Below are 23189 nucleotides of genomic sequence, written 5' to 3' on the forward strand. Positions count from 1 at the left end.
TGTGACATGATCAGCTACACAGTGCATTGAGTGAAGAACTGGCTAAACAAGGCTGAAACACCTGGCTGGCAACCAGTCATCAGTGGTGTTCCTCGGGGCTCAATTCTAGGGACAGTGCTGTTCAATATTTTTATCAATTATCTGGATGCAGGAGTTTGCTGGTGACAATAAACTAGGAGTTGCTGTTGACTCTCTCGAGGGACAAGAGGCCTTGCAGAGGGAGCTAGATAGATTGGAGCATTGGGCAATCATCAATGGCATGAAATTTAACAAGACCAAATGCTGGATTCTGCACCTGGGATGGAGTAATGCGAGATACAAGTATAGACTGGGAGAGGAGTGGCTGGAGAGCAGCCCTGCAGAAAGGGATCTGGGGGTACTGGTCGGCAGCAGGCTCAATAGGAGCCAGCAGTGTGCCCTGGCAGCCAACAGGGCAAACCGCATCCTGGGGGGCATCAAACACAGTATCACCAACTGGTCAAGAGAGGTGATTATCCTGCTGTATGTAGCACTGGTGCAGCCTCACCTGGAGTACCGAGTGTAGTTCTGGCCCCAAACATTTAAAAATGATGCTAAGGTCCTTGAATGCGTCCAGAGGAGGGCAACAAAGCTAGTGACAGGGCTGGAAGGCATGTCCTGTGAGGCGCAAGTGAGAACTCTGGCTTGGACAGAAGGAGGTTTGGAGAGAAGGAGGCTGAGGGGTGACTCATTGCTCTCTGCACCTTCCTGAGGAGGGGACATGAGAGGGAGGTGCTGAGCTCTTCTCCCTGGCATCCACGGACAGGAGACCTGGGAATGGTTCAAAGCTGCATCAGGGGAAGTTCAGACTTGACATTAGGAAGCATTTCTTTACCGAGAGGGCGGTCAAACCCTGGAAGAGGCTTCCTGGAGAGGTGGTCGATGCCCCGAACCTGTCAGTGTTTAGGAGGCATTTGGACAATGCCCTTAACGTGCTTTAACTTTTGGTCAGCCCTGAAGTGGTCAGGCAGTTGGACTAGATGATCATTGTAGGTGCCTTCCAACTGAACTATTCCACTCTATTCTATTCTAAGCCCTGTATATCTTGCCATTGTGTCAAATAGAAATGACTGCTCTAGCAGCTTATCTTGCTTCATTTGACTCATTCAGAAAGGAAGTTATTTTGGTTTGAGATTTTTATCTAGTGTCAAACTAGTGTGATTCACGCTACTCATTCCAAAATTGTGCACTTCTCACCAATGAGCAATGTACCAAAGAGTTTGATCTGTAAGTGATTAGGATTCTTTAACTACATGCTTTCCATTTTCCTAGTTCAAGCTATTTACTTCTCTTTTTTTTTAATCCTGGAAGAGCTTTCATGTATGTATGTGTATACATATGTGTGTGTGTTTATACAGATTTTTAATTGTGCTGTAAAGTACTGAGTCAAATTTCATAAGTTCTGTAAGCAGTAGCTTGCTTGCTTTGGATCTCATTGTAATTCTCAAGCCTGGAGGCTTTAGCCTTTTAACTTTTTTGTACTTTTAGGGCAGAATTATTTTTTGGAAGAGACGAAAATGGAGATCACAATCTGGTTTTGCACACTAAGAAATATAATTGTGCCCCATCAAGAGCTACTGACAGAGTTAGCAATTTGTATCCTGGGTACATGCCTTGTCAGCATCCCACACCACAGGCAGTGTGCAAGGGAACTGCAGCGCTCTAGGGCAGGTTTTGGTACTCATGACTTGAGCAGGGTTGGGGGCTGGGACACAGGAAGTGAAAATAGCTGAAGTTAAAACAGGAACTTGGAGCACGCAGCACTTGAAAAGCTGTTGCTGGCAACAGGTGCCTGAGCAAAAAGCAGCAAGTTTGCCAGCAGGAGCTGGTGAGCCTTTTAAGGTAAGAAAGCTGAGTGGATTTTGAGAGTGGAAAGTGAAAAACAGCAACAAGAAAATGTAGGGCTTTGGTGGGCGAAGAGAACTCCTTCCTGACCCAGCATGGGAGTTGATAGTGCTCAGCATTTGTTTCTCAGTCTGTTCTTTGGTCATCATTGTTGCTTTTGTGTTTGAGGCTCTAAAGAGCCATGTTTCCAAATCAACCAGCACGACTGTTCTAAGTGTGGTAGCCCCGTATTTGTGCTGTAGTGGATGCTTTCAAGGGGAAAAATGGGACAAACTAAAGGGTTGAGATGCTACTCTGGGTGATATTCCTCATTATAGAGGGTGTCTAGAGCCTTGTGGTGTGATGGCTCCCAAGATGCATGGTGGGTGGCTTTGGAGAGTAGGTGGTCAAGAACTATTTACAGCAGGATTTTAAACCCTGAACCACCTGCATTTGAGCTAGTTGCTCAAATCAGCTACCCTGTTTACAGCCCTGTGCTAGCTGGTTATTGCTGCTGTTTTATCGTTAACAAAAATGAGCCACAAACTTTAAAAATCTTTGGAGCGAGAGATGCTAATAAATTAGGGAGGGGAAAAGGAGATGAAAGACATTGTTAGATTGTGCTGTGTTGTCCACATGAGACTTCCTGATTCTCTTGCTTCTATTTGCAATTAGCTATATTCACTTTGTCATAAGATTACTGTCAGTGCATACAAGCACAGCAGAGTATGTCACAGACCTGCTGTGTTACGGAGTATGACAACTTTTTTTTTTCTTTTGTTTTCCTGAGGCAGCCTGGGGAAGGCCTAAAGCCAGATCTTCACAGTAAATCTGCCTTGGTCCTACATCCACTTAACTATCTGGCTTTTGTTTAACAAAAGAAAGACTCATCCCTGCTGTGCTCTTTTAGTTTCTGTTGTCTTTGTTCCCTGGTCTTACAGTGCTGATTGTCTAGACGATAGGTAAGGGCAGCTTGAAACTGAACTGAACAGTGCACTGTACTGAACTGGAAGGTTATTCACTTAATTGCTTTTTGTCTTGTGCAATTATTACTTGTTCAGCATAAACATTTTGCTTGCACAGAAAGCAACTGTCCTGGGTACTTGGGGCCAATTTATAGGCTACTGTATGGTTGTGGGATTGAGGGGTTAGTGCTGTTGAGAAGCACATAATAAAAGCGTGCCGTTAAAGGAGGACGCATCACAAAGCAGTTCTCTTCCCTCCTGTTGGTTTGTTCACAGGTTTATGTGATGTTTGCAGCGATGTGAAACAGGGCTGAGCAGCCCAGTCTTTGCTGCACATTCTATTCAGTCTTTCTCTCTGCTGCAGCAAAAAAGCTACTTTGGGCGACAAAACAATTTGGGGCTCCTCCACACCACAGGCAGTAATAGGTGGTGGGACATGAGAGCTCTGCTGAGAGTGATTGCTCTGTTGTGTAGGGACAGGCAAGCCATCTTTCCTCTGTCTCTCGTTTTGTAGAAACTGTGTTACTTGGGAGGGACTTTCTCATTTTTCACTGTCACCTTGAAAACGAAATGCAGGAGGTTTAGATTTCACATTACTGTTATTTAACTTCCTCTTCCTGGGCCTATCATTTCCTCCAGGCCTCTTCGGACAGCCTGTACAAGCTTCTGCAGCTTGTATGCTACAACTTCAGCCTTTTTAGCCTTGCACACTTAATGATATTTAGCCCCACTTCCTGTTTTTTACCATATGACAGACATAAACACCCCACAGCATACTGTACCAGCACCGTCAGATCAGCATACAGTTTTTCTCTGAACCTTCTCAAGCACACTAGGCAGTGATTAAAAGGTTGGAAAACAGACATTAAACTTGAAGAGTCCAACCTCTGGTAAATAAGCATTGTACCTTGGTGGCAGAGCAAGCCATGGCCTCTGGTGATGCGCTGTGACTGTGCATAACAGAAGGGAGCTTACAGCAGGGAACAGTCTCCCACAGCCCTGAAAATCAATGGTTGTTGGAAAAGCAGAATCTGGTAGTTGGTTGCTAGCGCTAATTTACATTAAAATAAGACGTGCATTTTAACTGTGGAGTCAGTGTGCATGAAGATTGTGGTTTACACTTAAAATCCCTGTGGGTGTTGCTGAAAGAGGTGCTGGGGCTTGAGAGTAGCTATTTTGGGGTGCCCTGTGCTGTATGAGGGACAGTCATCGGCAGAGCAGATGGCCTGCAAGGGTCCCTTCCAGCCCGAGTTACGCCATGACTGCTGTGGTCTCACATGCCCATGGCTGTGAGCCAGCAGCGCCCACATGGTGGACTTCGGGTGATACTGTGTCCTCCTTGTGCAGATGTGGAAAGCAGTCGTGGGACATGACGTGTCAGTGAAGATTGAGGCTCAGGGAGATGACTGGGACACTGACCCTGATTTTGTGGTGAGTGTCTGGTGTGGTAATCCATAATATTGGTGGTGGTGTGAAGGGTTCACTGGCCCTGGGCATATGCTGGTCAACTGGGCCAGGGCACAGGGTGAGGCAAGGCTGTGCAGGATCAGCCAAGTCCCATCAACCCCTTGCAGGTACTGTCAGGTCATTTGTCTAAGCCCTTTCTGACCCATATCTATGTTTAGTCTCCAGAACGTCCTACATCAGTGTACCCTGCATCTGACAACAAGTAATATCACATAAGAAGTATAGAATATTTAGTTTCTTTTAAACCTGCTCCCTGGTAACTTCACTGAGTCCTCCCCACGACTTCTTATGTTACAAAAAATAGCGAAGACTTACATTTTTCTCTTTCCTACACTGTTTGTAATTGTACAGGATTCCAGCATTGCCCTCATTTGTCTTTTTTCCAGATGGAAGAATCCCACTCTATTTACAGTCACCTTGTGCAGATGCAGCTCCCTGCCTCTAAATAGCCTTGTTTTCTGTCCAGTCCAATTTTCTAGGTGAGATGGTGAGAGAATAGGACTCAGCCTATTTGATTCTCTATTCCTTTCCTAATAAGTTACTCATACTTCATCTTTTTGGCCAGTTCTGCATTTGCTACTCTTCTACGTAATTGCACATAATTCTGTATTTCGTACTCCTTCCTGAATGGTAAATATTTTGGAACCTTCATTGTGCAGATGCAATTAGGATTTTTTTTTTCCCGTATGCTTTACTTTTGTACTTACTAACACTAAATGTCATTTACAATTTTATCACCCATTGATTTGGCATCACAGGATTTTTCTCCACTGCTTTGTCTTCTCTATTTGGTTAACCTAAACAGTCCTTTACTATCTCAAGACGCTGACATCTCATTCTTCACACCTTTTTTCTAAACCTCTTAGGAGCACATAGCACAGCAAAAGTCCTGCTCCTCCTGGCACATAGCACAGCAAAAGTCCTGCTCCTCCTGGCACCACGGAGTGCCAGCCATACTCTACAGCCACAGGTCTGTCTGAGCTCTGCTGAGATTTTGGTTTCCTTTCCAAGATAGTTTCTTGATCAACAGTCTCTTCTGTTACACAAGTCGCATGTTTTCGAGGTTCAGTCTTGCCTAGTTATTTCCAATAAGAAATTCCAGTTTGGGACAGAAAAGCAAGTTCTCTCCCCAAAGTTCCAAATTATTAATGTTTTTAAAAAAATTCTTTGCCATCAAAATTTGGTTTTACTTTTTTTCTTCTATTTGTGAAAGCATTTAATATAAGCCTGAACAGGATAAGACTTTGTATTTTTTAAATTCTATTTTAAATATACATATTTTTAGCTTTACCTTATGTTACGAAAGACTTTATTGATGCTTCAAAGTATCAAATACATGTTCAGACCTTCCAAAAAGAAGACAAAACAAGTGCTGTCATAACAAAGCTGAGGCAGAACAGCAGACCTTGAATGAAATGTTCATTTCAGTGTTCTTCCAACATTTTCCTAAACAATTTCCACAGCATTTTTGTTTGCTAGCTCCTCCCTGAGGAAGAGGGATGGAGCTTCCCGCAGCCCTGCGTCCTGTCCCCGCGACCGACCCGGGCCGCGGACCCGCCGTCCCTGGGCTCCTGGCCCTGCAGGACGCCCGTCGCCGGCGAGGATGGGTCTCCCGGGACCCCCCGGCCGTCCCCGCTGTGCCTTGCCCGCCACCCCCTTCCCGTCCGTGCCCGGGAGTCGTCCTCGTCTCTTTGTCCGCCCCGGCACGGGTCGTCCGGGCTCGCTCGGAGGGCCGGAGGAACAGACCCCTGTTTCTCCGGGGCGGGCGGGCCCCGCCAGCGGCTGACGGCTGCGGTTCGCTCTGCAGAACGACATCTCCGAGAAGGAGCAGCGCTGGGGAGCTAAAACCATCGAAGGCTCCGGACGCGCCGAGCACATCGAGTGAGTGCGGCCAGGCGGGGCGCGGGGGGCAGCGGGCGGTCCAAGCCGCGGTGCCGGCGGGGCCCAGCCCCCGGGCGCTGCGGCTCCCACAGGCGCCTGGGAACCGGGAGCTGCGGGCGGGCCGTTACCACGGCGACGTTCCGTGAAAGGGAAGCGGCAGCGCCGGCCGAAACCAGCCAAATAAGGGCTTGCGCGCTGCGAGGCCGCGGCAGGGGCGGAACGGCCCGGGGGAGGCGTGGCCCGCCGTTTCGCGCCCGCCCGCCGGGCTGTGGGGTGCGGATGAGGCCGAGAGAGCTTTCCTGGCCGTGCGGGTTGCCTGCCGGCAGGCCTCACGCTCCTCGCTCGGGGTACACCTCCGGCCCCAGAAAGCAGCGAGGTGACGTGGGAGACCTCACCCCCGGCAAGGAGGGCCTTGGGGCTGCACTGCCCCCCCCCCCACCCCGAGGCTGCAGCCTGCCTGGGCTCTGCCGGCTCCATCCAGGCTCTTGGTTTGAGATGATGGTCTTGCACCAGAGGCAAAATTCACAGGCCACCTGAGGTGCTGCGAGGGGTTAATTTTCAAGTACCTCCAGACAGCAGTTCCCTGTGGCAAAGACTTCCTGCTCCTTCCCTGTCCAAAGCTGACCCTATCCAGCAGCTCCTTGGGAAATCCCAGTACTGCCTTGCACAGTGTCACTAGCGGAGCACACAGAAAAAGGAAGTGTGGGCGCCTGTTGAAGGCAGGGTGTAACCCTGAATGGGGGCTGCGGGGTTGCAGCTGGATGCACCCACTGAGCCTACCGCTCTGGATCCTTTCCCAGCCCCCAGGGTAGCTTCATCTGCTACCACAGTGCAGTGTCTGCACGAATGCGGCTGTCACACAGAGGGGGCCCAGTGTGAGCACACAATGGCAGCTGGCAGTGGGTTTATGTCCTGCTCTGTGCCGGCCTGTGGCTGGCACAGGGCTACTCCACCTGGCTACATGGGTCTGCACAATCCCACAGTGACTTGTCCTGACTCTGTCTTTCTCACCAGCATCCATCAGCTGAGGAACAAGGTATCAGAGGAACATGAGGTCATCAAGAAGAAGGAGCTGGAGACTGGCCCCAAGGCCTCCTATGGTTATGGGGGCAAATTTGGAACAGAGCAGGACCGAATGGATAAGGTAACAGTTGTAGAGGGCTTCCTTGGACCCCAGTGGAAAAGTCTTTTTCTCATGAAGGAAAGAGCATCCCAGTTTTCTGATCTGACCCTAAAGGGAGAGAATGGAGAGCTGGCATAGCTGTGCAGATTCAAACATGTCTAGCTAGCCCATAATCTGTCTCCAGGATCTGTTTGAACCCATTTGTATAATTTGTCTCTACAACTTCCTTCACAGAATCACAGAATGGTAGGGTTTGGAAGGGGACCTCTGGAGGTCATAGAGTCCAACCCCCCTGCTAAAGCAGGATCACCTAGAGCAGGTTGCACAGGATTGTGTCCAGGTGGGTTTTTGAATGTCTCCAGAGAAGGAGACTCCACAACCTCTCTGGGCAGCCTGTCCCAGTGCTCGGTCACCCTCACAGGAAGTTTTGCTTCTCATGTTCAAGCGGAACTTCCTGTGTTCCAGTTTGTGCCCATTGCCCCTTGTCCTGTCACTGGGCACCACTGAAAAGAGTCTGGCCTCATTCTCTTGACATCCACCCTTTAGATATTGATAAGTATTGATCAGATCCCCTCTCAATCTTCTCCAGACTAAACAGGTGCAGCTCTCAGCCTTTCCTCATGTGAGAGATGCTCCAGTTTCCTCATCATCCTTGTAGCCCTCCACTGGACCATCTCCAGTAGTACCACCTCCTGCAGGGAGCAGTGGGACCCTGGCCTGGCCTATGGTTGGCATAAAGGGTGATCCCAGCCAGGTCTGCTGACCCTCAAGCTCAGACATAGAAAACAGGGAGCAGGTGCCAGACCTGCTACCTGTAGGTTTTCAGATGTGCGTGCCTATCCGCACTTTTCTTCTCAGTTTCCCCATGTGATTATCCACCACTCCACCACTATTTGGGAACAGCAGGTATTCAGCATCCCACAGTCTGCATGATGAGCTAGCATTGGGGCCAGTTGTGTGGGATGGCTGCCCTTGAAGCTGTATCACAGGTCTCAGAGCAGAGCTGGTACTGGCAATGGCTGTGCAGAAGGCATCGCCACCACCAGCACGGTCAGTTTGGACCTGTCACCTCATGGCTGCAAGCATCTTGGCAGCAGGGCAGAGCAACTGTGTGGTGCCTATGTCTCTGTCCACCCTGCCAGTCTGACCACGGATGCTCATGTCATGCTGTCTCTCTTCTCAGTGCGCAGTGGGCCACGAGTACATTGCTGATGTTGGGAAGCACTCCTCGCAGACGGATGCCGCCCAGGGCTTTGGGGGGAAGTATGGAGTCCAACGGGACCGAGCTGACAAGGTGTGTTGGACAGGGCAGCTGAAATACATACTTGCAGTTTTCAAAGTGCTAGTGGGTGCAGGTCTAGGCATGCCATGTACCATGGTCTCCACTGCAGCACACAGCTCACCTCCTGCATGCAGGACAATGACTGATGACAATTTGCAGGGCATTTTGTGAAGATTAACTCTCTGTGTGCATTAACCTGCTTGTACTGTCCTATACAGGCAGCACTGTGTTTGTCTTGGGGGGCTGTGGTGTTTTGCATCTCCAAACCCCCAAGCTGTGCCATGCACAGTGACTGGCCATGGCAGGACGGAGACAGCAGGATGCCGTCCCTCCCATGCACATCCTGGTGTCCCTTGCCTGCTGACAGGGTGTGGAGTCAGGATTGTGGCCCACTTACCTCAAGTGCATAGGCTCCTGTGAGGGCCTGTTCCTGGGCACACTGCCACATGGACAGCAGGGTGATGTGAGAGGCTGAGAAGGTCTGTACCAACCAAGTTGTGGCCAGATACCTGCACATTGCAGCACAAAACATGGAGCAGGATCCCAGCCTGGCCTCTGGAGCAGGTTAGGTGAGACCCGGCTTGGCCCTCAGGATGACTGACATTCCTCCCCTTCTTGTTCCAGTCAGCACTGGGCTTTGAATACAAGGGTGAGGTGGAAAAACACTCGTCCCAGAAAGGCAAGTCCATGGGCACATAAGGCCCCTTGACACTTTGCCCAGCTTTTTTTCTGCTCCCAATATCCTGTGCTGTCTGCTGTGGCACATTCTCCTTTGTTATTCCCCTCCTGTCACTTGTTTCAGATTCCTGTTCCCAGTCGGTCACCCTTGTGGCTCTGTTCCCTGCTGCCCTGTCATCACCTTTCTGTTGTACATTCCACTTGTCTCTGCCTTTTGCTTTGATGGAAACCACATCATCGCTGAGCAGTGGAGACATTCCCCCCCAATGGATGGCTGATGCTCCCTTTCCTCTAAAAGTTCTTCAGAGCAACTGCCCCAGAGGGAACCCAAGCACTGTAGGATGTGAGAAATGATTTCTGAAAAAGCAGCATATAAGAAAAGGCACAACAATGAATATGGAAACAAAAGCCTATACAGCACCCAAACTTTTGCAGAATTCTGGCCATGATTCAACCAAACTTTGACATGTACAACGTTCATTAAGAACATTGCAAGAACTGAAACTAAATATATTTTAAATATTCTGCAACCAAGAGAAGATGAGAGGGCAAGGTCTGTTACTATTTCAGATAAATGTGAGGAATACTGCATTACCAAGAAGAGAAGAACTGAATCATGTTTGTTTCAGAGGAAACTCTAAAAGAAGATGTTTTGAGGCATTCTTGGTTCACGTGCAGTTGTGCTACATTAACGTATTCCTGTATTAGGGATTGTGTTCTAGATTGTAGACATAGAAGTTCATCAGGTGGTGTAAAACCAGAGAAATCACTCAGGAGAAAATGAAAATGTTAGAAATAGGTGTTTGGATTGTTTTTCATAAAGACGTGTCCATACTGGAAACTCCAGCATCAAGGTAACAGTCATAAAATCTATATTTGCTGAAAACAGCATCCTAAAAGGTCCATTTCATAATGGCCTAATGGGTAAATAATAGTTTAATCAAGATAAGTTTAAGACATTTCTAGGACTTACAGATTCATTCTTAAGTGATTGAGCTTCTATGAAACAGAGAACCATTTCTGAATACAAAATATTTTCATGTATATTTCTCTGGATCACAGTTTTCATGGATTGATAATGTTGAATTTGCTGGAGAAGCCCCAACTCATTCCTGTGAAATGCAGACCAGTAAGATATGGTCAGGGAACAAAGAGAGGTAACTGTGAGTTACTCCTTCTGAAGGGTAGGATTTGGAAACAGAGCTGGCAGACTAGGTGTCTGAAAGGAAAGTGTCTCAATGCAGCCAGCAGGTAGGACAGAGGCTGAAATTTCTTAGGACATTAGCCAATAATAATAAGGTAGTCCTGAGAGAGTAACTGAACACAGTTGAAGTAGTTGATACATTACTAGTTTAGAAGATGGAAAAAGGAGAGATGTAAGAAAGATGTGCTGTGGCTCTATCACGTAATGGTCGGGTGTGCCAGAGACAGTTGTGGGTGGGGAGGGGAAGCTAGAGCATGTCTTCAGAAATGTGGGTCTCAGCCTTTGCTGCAGCATCCAGAGTCTGGTTTCCTTGTAGAGGTTGAGATTCGATTATAGCAAATGTAAGCCATGCAACAATAGTTTGCCATTTGTTCTGTACTTTCAAGGGCTCAGTATATTTATTCACAGACCTTTTCAGAGACTGGGAGAACACAGATTGAAATCCTTGCTCTGGAGGTGTGTGAGTGGGTAGATGCCCAGGCTGTCAGTGACCAAGTCTTGCTTGTGGTGTCCTTGGGTGGCTGAGCTCCCACTGCCTCCCCAGCTGCCCTTGGCATGTCACTTTTCTTCCTTGCCCTCGGCCTGCTGTGTCTCCTGCTGCCCACAGCACTCGGGCTCTCTTGCCGCCATGACCTATGCTTGCCCTGTGCACCCATTCCCATGAGCCCTCATCCTCAATGGCCCTCATGGTGCTCCCAGCCATCCACTCTGTCCCCTCCAAGCCTCTTGCTTTTTCTAGTGTTTTCCATTGTCCCTGCTGCTCTTCCTCCTCCCTGGTGCTCCTCCCCAGGGCTGCTCCCCATCTTTACTCGCTCCCCATCCCCATATGTGGGGCAGGTTTTCACTCCATGCACCACCTCAGATTACTCCAAGGGCTTTGGTGGCCGTTACGGTGTGGAGAGGGACAAGGTGGACAAAGCAGCAGTAGGATTTGACTACAAGAGCCAAGCAGAGAAGCACGACTCCCAGAAAGGTGAGCTCGGGGAGTGCAATGCAGAAGGCACTGTCAGGACTGGTGCTTGGGACTATGCCCACTGGGACTGTGGGGCACCATGCTTGATTTTTGCAACCTGTTGCATGAATGGTGGAAAAGCTACGGGGAGCTGTTGGGTACCCGCTGCTTGCAGCAAGGGAATGGGGCAGATGATGAAAGCCATTGCATGGTATGACTGCTGGAAAAAGCTCAGGCTAAATGAAGAGGAACACAGGGATCTCTTGCGCAGTATGTCACCAAAGGAAGGGTGCAGGGGAAGTCCAGGCAGGTGCTAATAGCAGGTGACATGTCACAGGGAGGAGGGAGGGCTGTTGCTGCAGCCACCAGTGGGGAAATCTGGCCTTGTTCCATGTCTTTGAGCCCTGGGCAGGGAAAACTATTGCCCATTTGAGAACTGAGCTCACAGTGCTGCCGCTTTTTTCTTTCCCTCCCTGGTCTGTTCTCTTTCATGCCATGATCTGGATCCCTATGGCTGAAGACTATTCTGTGGGCTTTGGTGGGAAGTTCGGTGTCCAGAAGGATCGTCAGGACAAGAGTGCCCTTGGCTGGGACCATCAGGAGGAAGTGCAACCCCATGCATCCCAAACAGGTAGGGCAATGCTGCCAGAGGTAGCAGCACAATTTCCTTGGAGCGCACACAGACCTAGAGCTAGTGGTTCATACTTGACAGAAATCCAGGTGCTGAAAACTGAATGTGTACGGCCATGTTGTGGAACAGCTGGGACATTGTGAACTCCCAAAGCACAAGGGTAAACTCTGCCAGAGTAGGTGCATGCTTGGATCAGTGGGGAACATTGAATGCAAGTCCCTGAGTCAGGCTTCCCAGACTATACTGTGCTTTTTCTGTGAGGTACGTTCCTGATCATAAGCTCATTCCAAAGGTGAACACATGGGAATGAGGCAAAGCAGGTTCCAGCAGTGGCTTATCTACAGTATGTATTGAGTGCACCATCAGCAAGTTTGCCAACGACACCAGCCTGTGTGATGTGGTCAACACACTGGAGGGAAGGGATGTCATCCAGAGGAACCTTGGTAGGCTTGAGAGGTGGGCCCCATGCAAACTTCATGAAGTTCAGCAAGGCCAAGTGTAAAGTCCTGCACATGGGTCGGGGCAATCCCAAACACAACTACAGGTTGGGCGGAGAATGGATTGAAAGCAGCCCTGAGGAGAAGGACTTGAGAGTGTTGGTGGATGAAAAGCTCAACATGAGCCGGCAATGTGTGCTTGCAGCCCAGAAAGTCAACTGTGTCCTGGGCTGCATCCAAAGAAGTATGACCAGCAGGTGGAGGGAGGGGATTCTCCCCCTCTACTTCACTCTCATGAGACCCCACCTGGAGTACTGCATCCAGCTCTGGAGCCCCCAACATAAGAAGGACACAGACCTGTTGGAGTCCAGAGGACGCCACAAAGATGATCACATGGCTGGAGCACCTCTCCTATGAAGACAGGCTGAGAAAGTTGGGGTTGTTTAGTCTGGAGAAGACGAGGCTCCAGGGAAAACTTAGATCAGCCTTCCAGTACCTAAAGGGGCCTACAGGAAAGCTATAGAGGGATTCTTTATTAGGGAGTGTAGTGATAGGACAAGGGGTAATGCCTTTAAACTAAAAGAGGGTAGATTTACATTAGATGTTAAGAAAAAATTATTACTGTGAGGGTGGTGAGGCACTGGAGCATGTTGCTCAGAGAAGCTGTGGATGCCCCATCCCTGGAGGTGTTCAAGGCCAGGTTGGATGGGGCTTTGGGCAATCTGGTCTAGTGGAGGGTGTCCTTGCCCATGGCAGGGGGTTGAAACTAGATGGTCTTTAAGGTCCCTTCCAATCCATGATTCTATGATTTTATGTTTAACTTCAGTGAACAAGGCCACATTGCCCTCAAATAGCATGACTGGCTTCTCACCCCAGTGCCTTGGAAGCAGATTTGCCAGTGTACCTCACTGAACACCTGTGCACCTCGCTGAAAGGAATGAAAGATTAGTCTTAAAAGCAACTGTCCAGAGCATTTTGCATGTATTATCTCTATTTAGTTCCATTTGTGAGAAGATGCAGACAAAGGTAACTCATTTCACTGGTCACAGCATACTGAAGTCAGAGGTGCACACAGAATGTAAAATATTGTAAAATAGCCTCATTTTTTCCATACAGACTATGCCAAGGGTTTTGGAGGCCGTTACGGGATCCAGAAGGACAGAGTAGATAAGGTAAGACTGCGTGCTGCAGCCTGCAATTGCTTCCTGCTAACCACTGCTGCCAAAGAAGTGACTTCCCAGCTGGGAGATGAGGTCACACTGCTCAGTGCAGAGCTATTGCAAGGGTGAGGGAACTGGCCCAGTGTAAATACCAGAGGGTGCAGAAGAATGCAGCCTGGGGAGACCATGTCGCAAGGGAGAAAAAGTTTTTCCATTCTCAGCTGCTTTTCAATCATTCCGCTCTCAGACTGAACAGTCATACACCTGCTTTCTCTTGGGGCAGGATTTAATAGCAGAGCCAATGAAGAGCTTTCTAAGGGCATCAGGCAGTGCTCTCCTGGATATCTAGTACCATCTGAGATACTGGGAGTGTTCTGTCTGGCTGCTTGTCATCACTCCTAAAGACCCTGTGTGTACCAATACAGTCAGGATGAGCAGTGATAGCTCCTTGGAAATGAAATTTTGTGAGAGTGCAGCCTTGTGCGAAGTCTGAGAGACCACAGGCTATTGCACCGTGCAGGAACTCTCTTACACAGGACAGGTGTTGGACAGGCTGAAAGTTCATCTGGTGTCATGTCCCCAGCGCTGACTGGCAGGTGATGATCACATAAAGAGCAGTAGCATACAGCGTGGTTCTTCCCTTGGACTACCTCCAGCGAGAAGGTGGTATGACTGTGGCTGCCATTCCTCTAGCTGTTCTTACTCATGGTGTGAGTTTTGTTAGCAGCTGTCACACCCACACGTAAACAAGGCTTCCCAGAAGCTGGCTTGAATCTTTGGTCCCTCAAGTAGCCAACTTGCAGACCTCCCCGGTCTCTCCAGTATCTGACGCAGATCTGTGGCCTCCCTGGTAACTGGCTCCTTATCCTCTTATAGTACCAGCTCATGTGGCTTTGTGTATGAATAACTGTCCCCATATCACTCCCCCTTAATTACTGGTGAAATCTGACCATTCCTCATGGTGCTGTCTGTAACTCATCAGCTTCCCTGTTATTTGTTACCTTCTGCAGGTTTTTCTGTCCTGTCCAGGAGTTTCTTATGGTCTGTTCAGTTAGCTAAATCTCAGGCCAGGGCCTAGTCATCAGTCTGCAAATCTTAACGAAACCCAGCAGGGACGGGATTGGCAGGGATCAACCTTGCATGAGAAGAGGTCATCCAGTTTGATGGTTCAAGTTTTCTGTCTGGGCTGAAACCAGGCAAACGCTTATATACAGTCAAAATGCGCACTGTCTCAGGCACTTGAATTAATGTTGTGCTTTGGCAGGCTACCCTGCAAGCTTGTTAGGAAAGGGGGTCTTGCCAGTGGATGATGATCTGCATAGATGGGAATAACCTAAAAAACAAGAATCCTGGATGGTGGTGGGACTTTGGGGCATTAGGAAGAGGAAGCAAAGGTACCTTATCTGAACCATACTTTTTCTGTTGCTGGGCACAGTGCTAGTGGCGCAGTGTTTTGCCTGGTACGGTATCAACATCACCATACTCAGGAGCTGGAGGAGGCAGATGAGGACCTTTCTGCAGGGCCTTGAGCCAAGGAAGGACATACATAAACACATACCTGCAACAACCAAGCATGTTCCTTTCCATGCTGCATGTGTAGATTGGGCCAGTAGCAGAGTGGGAATGGCATCCTACCCATGGAAGAGATTAACATGGTCTATGGATTTAACAGCAGCAAATGGAGGTGCACTGTCAAAAGGCAAGGCATCATGTATGTGGCAGAAAAAAACATGCAAAATCAGATGAGCCCTTGGGCAAAAGTCACAGCTGTGGGTCATTTGAAGAGCAGGATGCAGAAAGGAGATAAGCAGTTCTTGGTCAGCTCAAAGTGGAACATGAATTTGTGCATTTTTGAGAGTACTGAAGCATAATGAAAGATGGTAAAAATAAGGATATTTGGGCAAGTACCCAAGTTCTTGATTGCCTGCTTTTCAGGCACTGGGTAGTGCTGATTTCATTGCTCCAGAGTAGAGCACCACCAGGCAATATACCACCAGGCAATCTTAACGCCCTTTTGATAAAGTTCTGAACACTAAGCGTGGGATTCAGCTCTCACACTAAGACTCATAAGCTTAAATGCTGTCATATAAGCAACATGTGTAAGTCTCTGCTGTGGTCTGTGTAGACCTGGTTCTGAGCCTGCAGTGCTGTTTGCCTGCTCAGGTGGGTTTTCTTTGAGAGCAAAGCTGCTCTCTGGGCTCCACTGACTGTAGTAGGAACTTGGCCACCCAGCCTATTAGTGACACCTGCAGGTGGAACCCTAAATGTAGCTGTATTAGTCTGAAAGCTGGATCCTACCTGCAGTTTCCTTTTTGTATGAAAGTTTTCTTATCAAAGTAGATAAAACCCCTCTATCTCACTCCTTTTTTTGCTGCAAACACCCCATCAATGCTATTACCAGTTTAGCCATCTCTTCACACCTCATAAAGCAAGTGATATCTCAGATGTTCACACATGTTTTCACTTTGATGTTTTCCAGACTACACTACTGTATACACATACTGCAGGCAATGACCTGCTGAGGGGACATGTTTTTCAGGGTTAGGCAGCTGCAGTTGTGCATCCAATAGGGAAGTGCTTCCATGCCTCATACTGCTGGGAGTGCAGAGGATGGATACATCAGGTCCTTGGACCTTAGGAAGTGGTAGACTGCCAGGCATCCACTCAGCTCTTTGCTGTGTTACTGGTGAGCGCTTCTGCCTTGAATGCCCAGCCCTGCTGTCCCATGCAACAGTCATCTTGCCGCTGTGCACCGTCTTCCACGTGGCTCCATGTAGCCTTTTCAGCCCTCAGAGCGCCGTCCTTCTAACAGGAACAGCCCTTGCCTTTGGCTGCAGGGCAGCAGGCACTCCCACAGGGCAGGGAGGCATCAGGAGAGCAGAGCTGCAGCCAGAAGCCTCCACAGTTGTACAGATGAGGATGGACACAGCTGGGAACAAAGCTTGCAGTCACCAGTAGCCAAACCCAGCAGGGGATCTCAGCACTCGCCTTACCTAACAAGCTGAACACTTCATTCACTTCCTCTTGCAGAGTGCTGCTGGCTTTAGTGAGATGGCAGCTCCCACCTCCTCATATGAGAAAACAAGACCACTGGAGGCAGGTGAGACTACTGAGTACCAGCCCTGGGCTTGATTGGAAGCTGTGGGCCTCATGGTCCCTCTGTGGCAGCACATTGGCAGACATCTGCTGTGGATTTAACCTGTGTTGAGGGGCAGGAGAAGGTGGCTGAACCACAAGTTTCTCTGGGGGAGGCAGAGGTCTGCGTTTCTCCTGGATGCTTGGGGTGGTGGAAGGGAGCTATTGAGCAGGCTTGATCAGCTGTCTTCACAGGAACTTCCAGTGGCACCAGAAGCCTGCGGTCACAATTTGAAAACATGGCTAAGTCAGCAGAGGAGGAGAGCAGAAAGCAGGCAGAGGAGGACCGGGTGAGGCGGCAGGCTCGGGAGTGCCAGGCGGCTCGGCAGAAGGTGAGCCATGACCATCTTGCCATGTTCTCCGGGGATTGAGAAGCAGACTTTTCCTCAGGGCCATGCAGCTCCACGGCCTTGTACCTAATCTCTTTACAGTAACTTCTTGCCTAAACTGCTTCCCTGCAACTTCCAGGGACTGCTATTGAACTTTGCACAGATCAGGACGTGCCTGCACCCAGCCATGACCTCCTGTGCTTTGGCCTAGGCTCCTTCTTGCCTCTAGTGCCTGGCAAACACGGTGCAGGTCACACGTCCCCAGTATCACTGGAGATTGCACTCAAACCCTCACTTTTACAAGATCTCCTTTTACATTGTGCTGTTTCTGCATTCTATGTGCAGATAAGGTTTCACCAATAAAGCACTCCCTGATACATTCCCTCCTCGAGGCTACTTTCTACAGACCCCATAGTCATTACAGGTCTGCTAGTGTCCAGTCCCTAGGGCAGGTTTATGGGAGCTAGAGCATATTTCAGCTGGAGGAAAACTGAGAGTTGCTCTGTGAGCTGGAACAGATTTCAGCTGAATGAAAATTTTCTGAGTTGCTCTGTTGGGAGTGGACATCACTCTGGACCTCATTCAAAGGGATTGAGGGGATCCCAGAGAAGTTGTGGATGCCCCATCTCTGGAAGTGTTCAAGACCAAGTTGGATGGGCCTTTGAGCAACCTAGTCTAGTGGAGGGTGTCCCTGCCCGTAGCAGGTGGTTGGAACTAGATGATCCTTAAGGTCCCTTCCAACCCAAACCATTCTGTGATTCTATGATCTGATGACTTTTCTCCAGCAGCAAATCCCACAGAGGGAGAAGGACCACACAGAGGCAGTGCCTGCCACCGTCCCAGCAAGGGTGCCTGAGAGTGCTGACCGAGCCAGGCCTGTGTCACAAGGAGAACAGGTGCCAAGGCGGGCTGGGGAGAGCCAGAAAGGGGAGCAGGCAGAGGGGATTGCACCTGAGAGGGGGCTGTGCTTTACGGGCAGCCCTGCAGGAAGAAATGGGGTGCAGCCACAGTGTGGCAGAGGCTTTGGAAGGAGTGAGGGAGGAAACATTGGGGTGGTGATGGGACATGGCTGCACAGCACCTTATAGCATGAGATGGGCTCTTGAAGTGGGTCAGTGTAGTGGCAGTACAGTGAGCTGTAACTAAATATGTGAAAGAGGTTCAAATACATGAGCCACGAGGGTCTTCACAGCAATCCCAGGTGCCAGTTCAGCACAGACCTAAAGGCTGAACTGTTTCCCCATTGTGCAGAGGGTGATGTGCCATTTGTGTCATGGTAGCACTAAAGGCACCTGCAATGGAGTGGGCTCCCTTGTGTTGGTTGCCGTGCAGTCATGGGAGAGCTGCCTGCAGTGGATGTTTTGCGGGTGATTTTCCTGTCACTTTCTCACTTCATGGCAGCAGGCAAAAAGGGAAGATGAGGAAATACCACCCACTTTGCCACCAAGGCCAGCAGATCTGGGTGAAGAGCTATGCAAGATCCACAGCCAGGATCAGCCCATCTACAGTGAAAGTTTGGATGTCTCTGGAGACTATGAGGAGCTGCCAGAGCCTTCTGACTACTGTGACAGTACCAATGGAGGTGCTGACTATGAGGAGCTGCCAGCTCCTTTGGGAAAGCTGGATGCCATCTATGACCATGGAGGAGATGGAGGTGAGGACTATGAGGAGATCCTTCCTGAGGAGCCCAACCAGAGTCAGCCCCACCTGGGTGAGTACTGATGGAAGAGCCCATGTCTCGGGGAGCTTGTATCTGTCCGCTCACCTCACTGGATGTCTGGGACAGACTCCAGAGGGAATTTGTATCCTGAAGTCTACTGTGGTCAGGGTAGCAGCCCATGATGGTGACAACTTTGGTTGTCTCGCACTCTCTTGCTGGCTCCAAGGTGTGAGATCAGCTGCATGGGATGCTGGGCCAGGCAGCAAGTATCTCTGCTGGAGCAGAGCTCAGGCAGGAGGACCAGAGGGCTGCCGTGGGCAAATGACTGCCAGTGCTGCACTGAGGCCTGAGGGTGCCTTCTTAATTCAGATTGTCGCTAAAACAGCTGGTGCCCATGAGACCTGATCTGGTAGCTTCTCCTACCAAAGAGAGGAGTGCAGGGTAGTCTTCCTCCAAGCACGTAAGCAAACTGCATGGGCTGCTGTTGATGTTTCTGTTGCAGCCTCAGTGCTACTGGACATGGTAAGTGGAGAGGCTGGAGGTATGTCCAGCCTTTTTCTTGGGAGAGGAACATGAAGCGTCAGGACCCCACCTGTCTCCTTGCAGAAGGGGAAGGAAGTCATACCTTGCTTTGAGCCATGGTACACCTTTCCCTGTTAATACAGTTTGGATGTGGTTCACCCCAAGGCTGACAGCTGGGTGGAGGGTGGCACTCACCAGATCTATATGGCTGCTTTCAGCCTCTTTCTCATCTGCCCATCCTGTCTTCTGCAGGGGAAATGGACAATGGTTATGAGGTGAAGAGCCCTGGGACGTGCGCAGTGGCTCTCTATGATTACCAAGGAGGTGGGTTTGCCATCCAGGCAGTGGGGAGAGGCACTGGGAGCTGGCTGAGGTGGTGCAACAGGGAGGTGGTGACTTACACCATCAGCAGTGGTGAAAAGATTTCGACTTTGTGGTTTATATTTCTTCCTCTTGGAAAGCAGAATGAGACCTGACTTGGGAACACAGAAGCTTCATCTTTCATCTGTGGAGTCTTGCACCATCTCTGCTTTATCTGATCTGTTTCATGGGGGTTCGATGAGATGGACTCTGAGGGTTATCAGAACGCTTGTTCTGTATTCTCCTCCTGGGGTGGGGAGGGATGTAAAACCAGCTCTTTCTGGGATTATCTTTGCATTGTGATAATCTTTTCTGAACAATTTTTGCAGATGGAGATGATGAGATTTCTTTTGATCCTGATGACACAATCACACACATTGAGATGGTAGACGAAGGCTGGTGGCGGGGGCAGTGCCGAGGCAAAGTAGGCCTCTTTCCAGCAAATTATGTGAAGCTTCTGCAGTGAAACCAGCATTGTCCAACCTGCTTCCTTCCAAACTTTTCTCTCTCTCTCTGCTTGAGCCTTTTACATGTTATTAGCTTAATTTGGCTCGGCCTGGTGGGTGTACATGCAAGAAATGCCAAGGAGCAAACTGGCATTGTCTGAGGGAATCGTTCCCTCAGTCTGAGGACTTTGGTTCCCATCCACTTCCAGATAGGATGGTTTAAGAGCATGGGGGTGCGATATAAGACATCTTTTCTACCTAGGCTGTCGCACACATCAACCACCAAGCTTGCAGGAGAAGTGTGTCCACTCCCAGAATCATAGAATCATTTAGGTTGGAAGAGACCTTTAGGATCATCAAGTCCAACCGCTAACCTAGCACTGCCAAGTCCACCACTAAACCATGTTCCTAAGCACCACATCTATGTGTCTTTTAAATACCTCCAGGAATGGTGACTCCACCACTTCTCTGGGCAGCCTGTTCCAGTGCTTGGTAATCCTTTCAGTGAATAAGTTTTTCCTAATATCCAATCTAAAGCTCCCCTGGCACTTGAGATCATTTCCTGTTGTCTTATCACTTGTTACTTGGGAGAAGACACTGACACCCCTCTCTTGCTACAACCTCCTTCCAGGTAGTTGTAGAGCAATAAGTCCTCTCCTGAGCCCCCTTTTCTCCAGGCTAAACTACCCCAGTTCCCTCAGCCACTCATAAGACTTTCTCTCTAGACCTTTCACCAAGATGGGGACAAGGCAGCTGATGTCCTGAACCAGTCACTGTCTGAAATAGAGGATGACATAGCAAGGCTCCTGGAGGTCTTTAGGTTATGGGCTTTTTGATAAAAAAACTAAAGAAAAAGGCTGTTGATGTGTCCCTGGAATTTGAGCAAGTACAAGGTTTGTTTGAGAAGAAAAATAGTATTTTTGCAGAGCACTTCACTTTTTAGATTGACATGGTCTCTTATAAAACACATCTGCACAACTGGTGTTAGGGATATGCATAATGCTCATGTGTTGTGCTGGGCAGTTCTTTTGCTTTTGAAATATCTCCATGTGACGAGAGCTGGACTGCTTGAGAAGGGCGCAGCCTTCTTCAGTGACCTTTGCCAGTACCCATGGATGGACTTTCCTTTGTTGCTCCTGTTCCCAACACAGCAATTCAAAGAAAAGAAACACCAACTCTAATCCAGTCAAGGCAGAAGGGACATGAGTTATGGGACCTTTTTAAGTAACTGTGGCCCTGGATCTCATCCTACCGAGAGGTCAAGGAAAAGAGCACTGTGAAGGCCAAACTTACCTTTGTTCCCAAGAAGAGTTTCCACTTGCAGGATGAACCATGTTTGCAGCATAGGGTAGAGAAACACGAACCTGGTCTATCTGGGCAGATTTGAGGGCTGGGGCCTTAGAACATTTAACCATCATCACAGTGAACTGATTTTCCTGCACACTGACACAAGCTTGGCTGTAGTGGGCTGTTCCATTAAACAAGAGAAGTGTGTGCTGGATCAATGAAAATGTAGGATGATCTTGCTAAGGTAGGATATTACTCACTTGGTTTTCCTCTACGTGCCAAGAATGCTGTTGGGAGATGTGTCATTTCTGGGGTAAACCTTGAAAAAGGAAGTGTAAAAATTAGATTATTTTCTGAGAAAAAGTATTCTGGAAAACCTGTCTTGGAGCAAAAGAAAAATACTAAAAGGCTTCAGTTAACAAAGAGTATGTTAAGAACTGTCTTAGTCCTCATCCAGGCAGCCCATCAGAGGAATGTTCTGCTAGGGAAGTCCTTTCAATCTAGAAAATGAATCAGAGTAAGTGCTGCTTGATACAGGCAGTACAATATTTTTGAGAGCACTCCATTTTTCCTGTTAGCTGCTCTGACAGTATAAATAAGCATACACATGCAGATGGGGTGGGAAGAACAGTCCCACAACTTGTCACTAGCCTAAGGGCTCCAGCGTGCTTTGCAGTCAGTGCTAAAGGTAGGTTCCCCCATCCAGTATTTGGCTCAGCCTGTTCTCACTGCTGTTGGGTGGTTTGAGTCTCTGTGCTGAAGTCAGGCGTCCCCAGTGTGGCAGTGAAATAGTTAACGACTCATAGGCATTTGCAGGACTCACTAGTTAAGACATATTCACAGGTAATGGTCTCACCAGTTTAATTAATAAAGATGTGATTTATTTGTTGAAGGGTGTTCTGGCTAGAATCTGAAGAATGCTATTGAAGAATGCTATATCTGAAGAATGCTATTATTATTTACAATATCCTGCTTATGTGACACAGGTGAAGAATGAGTTGCATAACCTAAAGGTATATAACCTCTATAACTGTCCCATTTGGGTAGAGTTCATATTGGCAGTGTCTGTCATTCTGCTGTGCTGTGCTCTCCCTCATAGCTGTAGTAATAAACTGTTTCTGTTCTGGCTTACTAAAATTGCATCTCAGTTATTCTGTGGCAGCACCTCCCCTGTGTCTGTGGTAGGCTTGGTTCTTTGCACAATGATAAGGGGCCTCCATTCTAGCCCTCCTTCATCACAGATGTGGGGAAAAGGCTGAGCAGCTGGGAAGCAGGACAAGAGGAAATTATTTTACTGTTTAAAGAAGTTTTCAGTAGTAATCCAATGCAAACTGAAACCCTCCCTTGAACCAGTATATTCCAGACTACATGCTCAACATGCCACTGTAGGAGTTGGTTGCTGATCCTTTGTGGTATGCAAGTACCATCACAATAGGAATAAATCGGAGACATGCTGAGTAGCACAGCATCTGAGAAGCTGCAGTAGCATAGAATCATAGAATCATTTATTTTGGAAGAGACCTTTAAGATCATCAAGTCCAACCACTAACCTAGCACTGCCAAGTCCACCACTAAACCATGTTCCTAAGCACCACATCTATGTGTCTTTTAAATACCTCCAGGAATGGTGACTCCACCACTTCCCTGGGCAGCCTGTTCCAATGCTTGATAACCCTTTCAGTGAAGAAATTTTCCCTAATATCCAATCTAAACCTCCCCTGGCACAACTTGAGGCCATTTCCTCTCGTCCCATCATTTGTTATTTGGGAGAAGAGACCAACACCCCTCCTCACTACAACCTCCTTTCAGGTACTTGTAGAGAGTGATGA

At 48.7% G+C, this 23189-nt stretch overlaps 1 protein-coding gene across 8 annotated transcripts; it reads left to right on the forward strand.

The window, feature by feature from the left end:
* Window positions 1-1715: 1715 nt before the first annotated feature.
* LOC104630702 (hematopoietic lineage cell-specific protein) lies at window positions 1716-22497 on the forward strand. 8 transcript variants are annotated; one of them, XM_075742491.1, is made up of 15 exons: window positions 1716-1860; window positions 4155-4238; window positions 6082-6155; window positions 7170-7299; window positions 8462-8572; window positions 9185-9239; window positions 11305-11415; window positions 11915-12025; window positions 13579-13634; window positions 16653-16722; window positions 16953-17089; window positions 17875-17982; window positions 18487-18796; window positions 19520-19591; window positions 19957-22497. In XM_075742491.1, the coding sequence occupies exons 2-15, from the start codon at window positions 4155-4157 to the stop codon at window positions 20091-20093; spliced, it is 1566 nt and encodes a 521-aa protein (XP_075598606.1). In that variant the 5' UTR covers window positions 1716-1860; the 3' UTR covers window positions 20094-22497. The 8 variants fall into 8 exon arrangements, with proteins under 8 accessions (XP_075598606.1, XP_075598276.1, XP_075598360.1 ...); XM_075742161.1 differs by having other exon boundaries at window positions 1719-1860; window positions 16941-17089; window positions 17872-17982; window positions 18490-18796; XM_075742245.1 differs by having other exon boundaries at window positions 1719-1860; window positions 16941-17089.
* The last annotated feature ends 692 nt before the right edge of the window (window positions 22498-23189 follow it).

The sequence above is a fragment of the Balearica regulorum genome, chromosome 1 (assembly GCF_011004875.1).
Source record: "Balearica regulorum gibbericeps isolate bBalReg1 chromosome 1, bBalReg1.pri, whole genome shotgun sequence".
Classification (NCBI taxonomy): Eukaryota; Metazoa; Chordata; class Aves; order Gruiformes; family Gruidae; genus Balearica; species Balearica regulorum.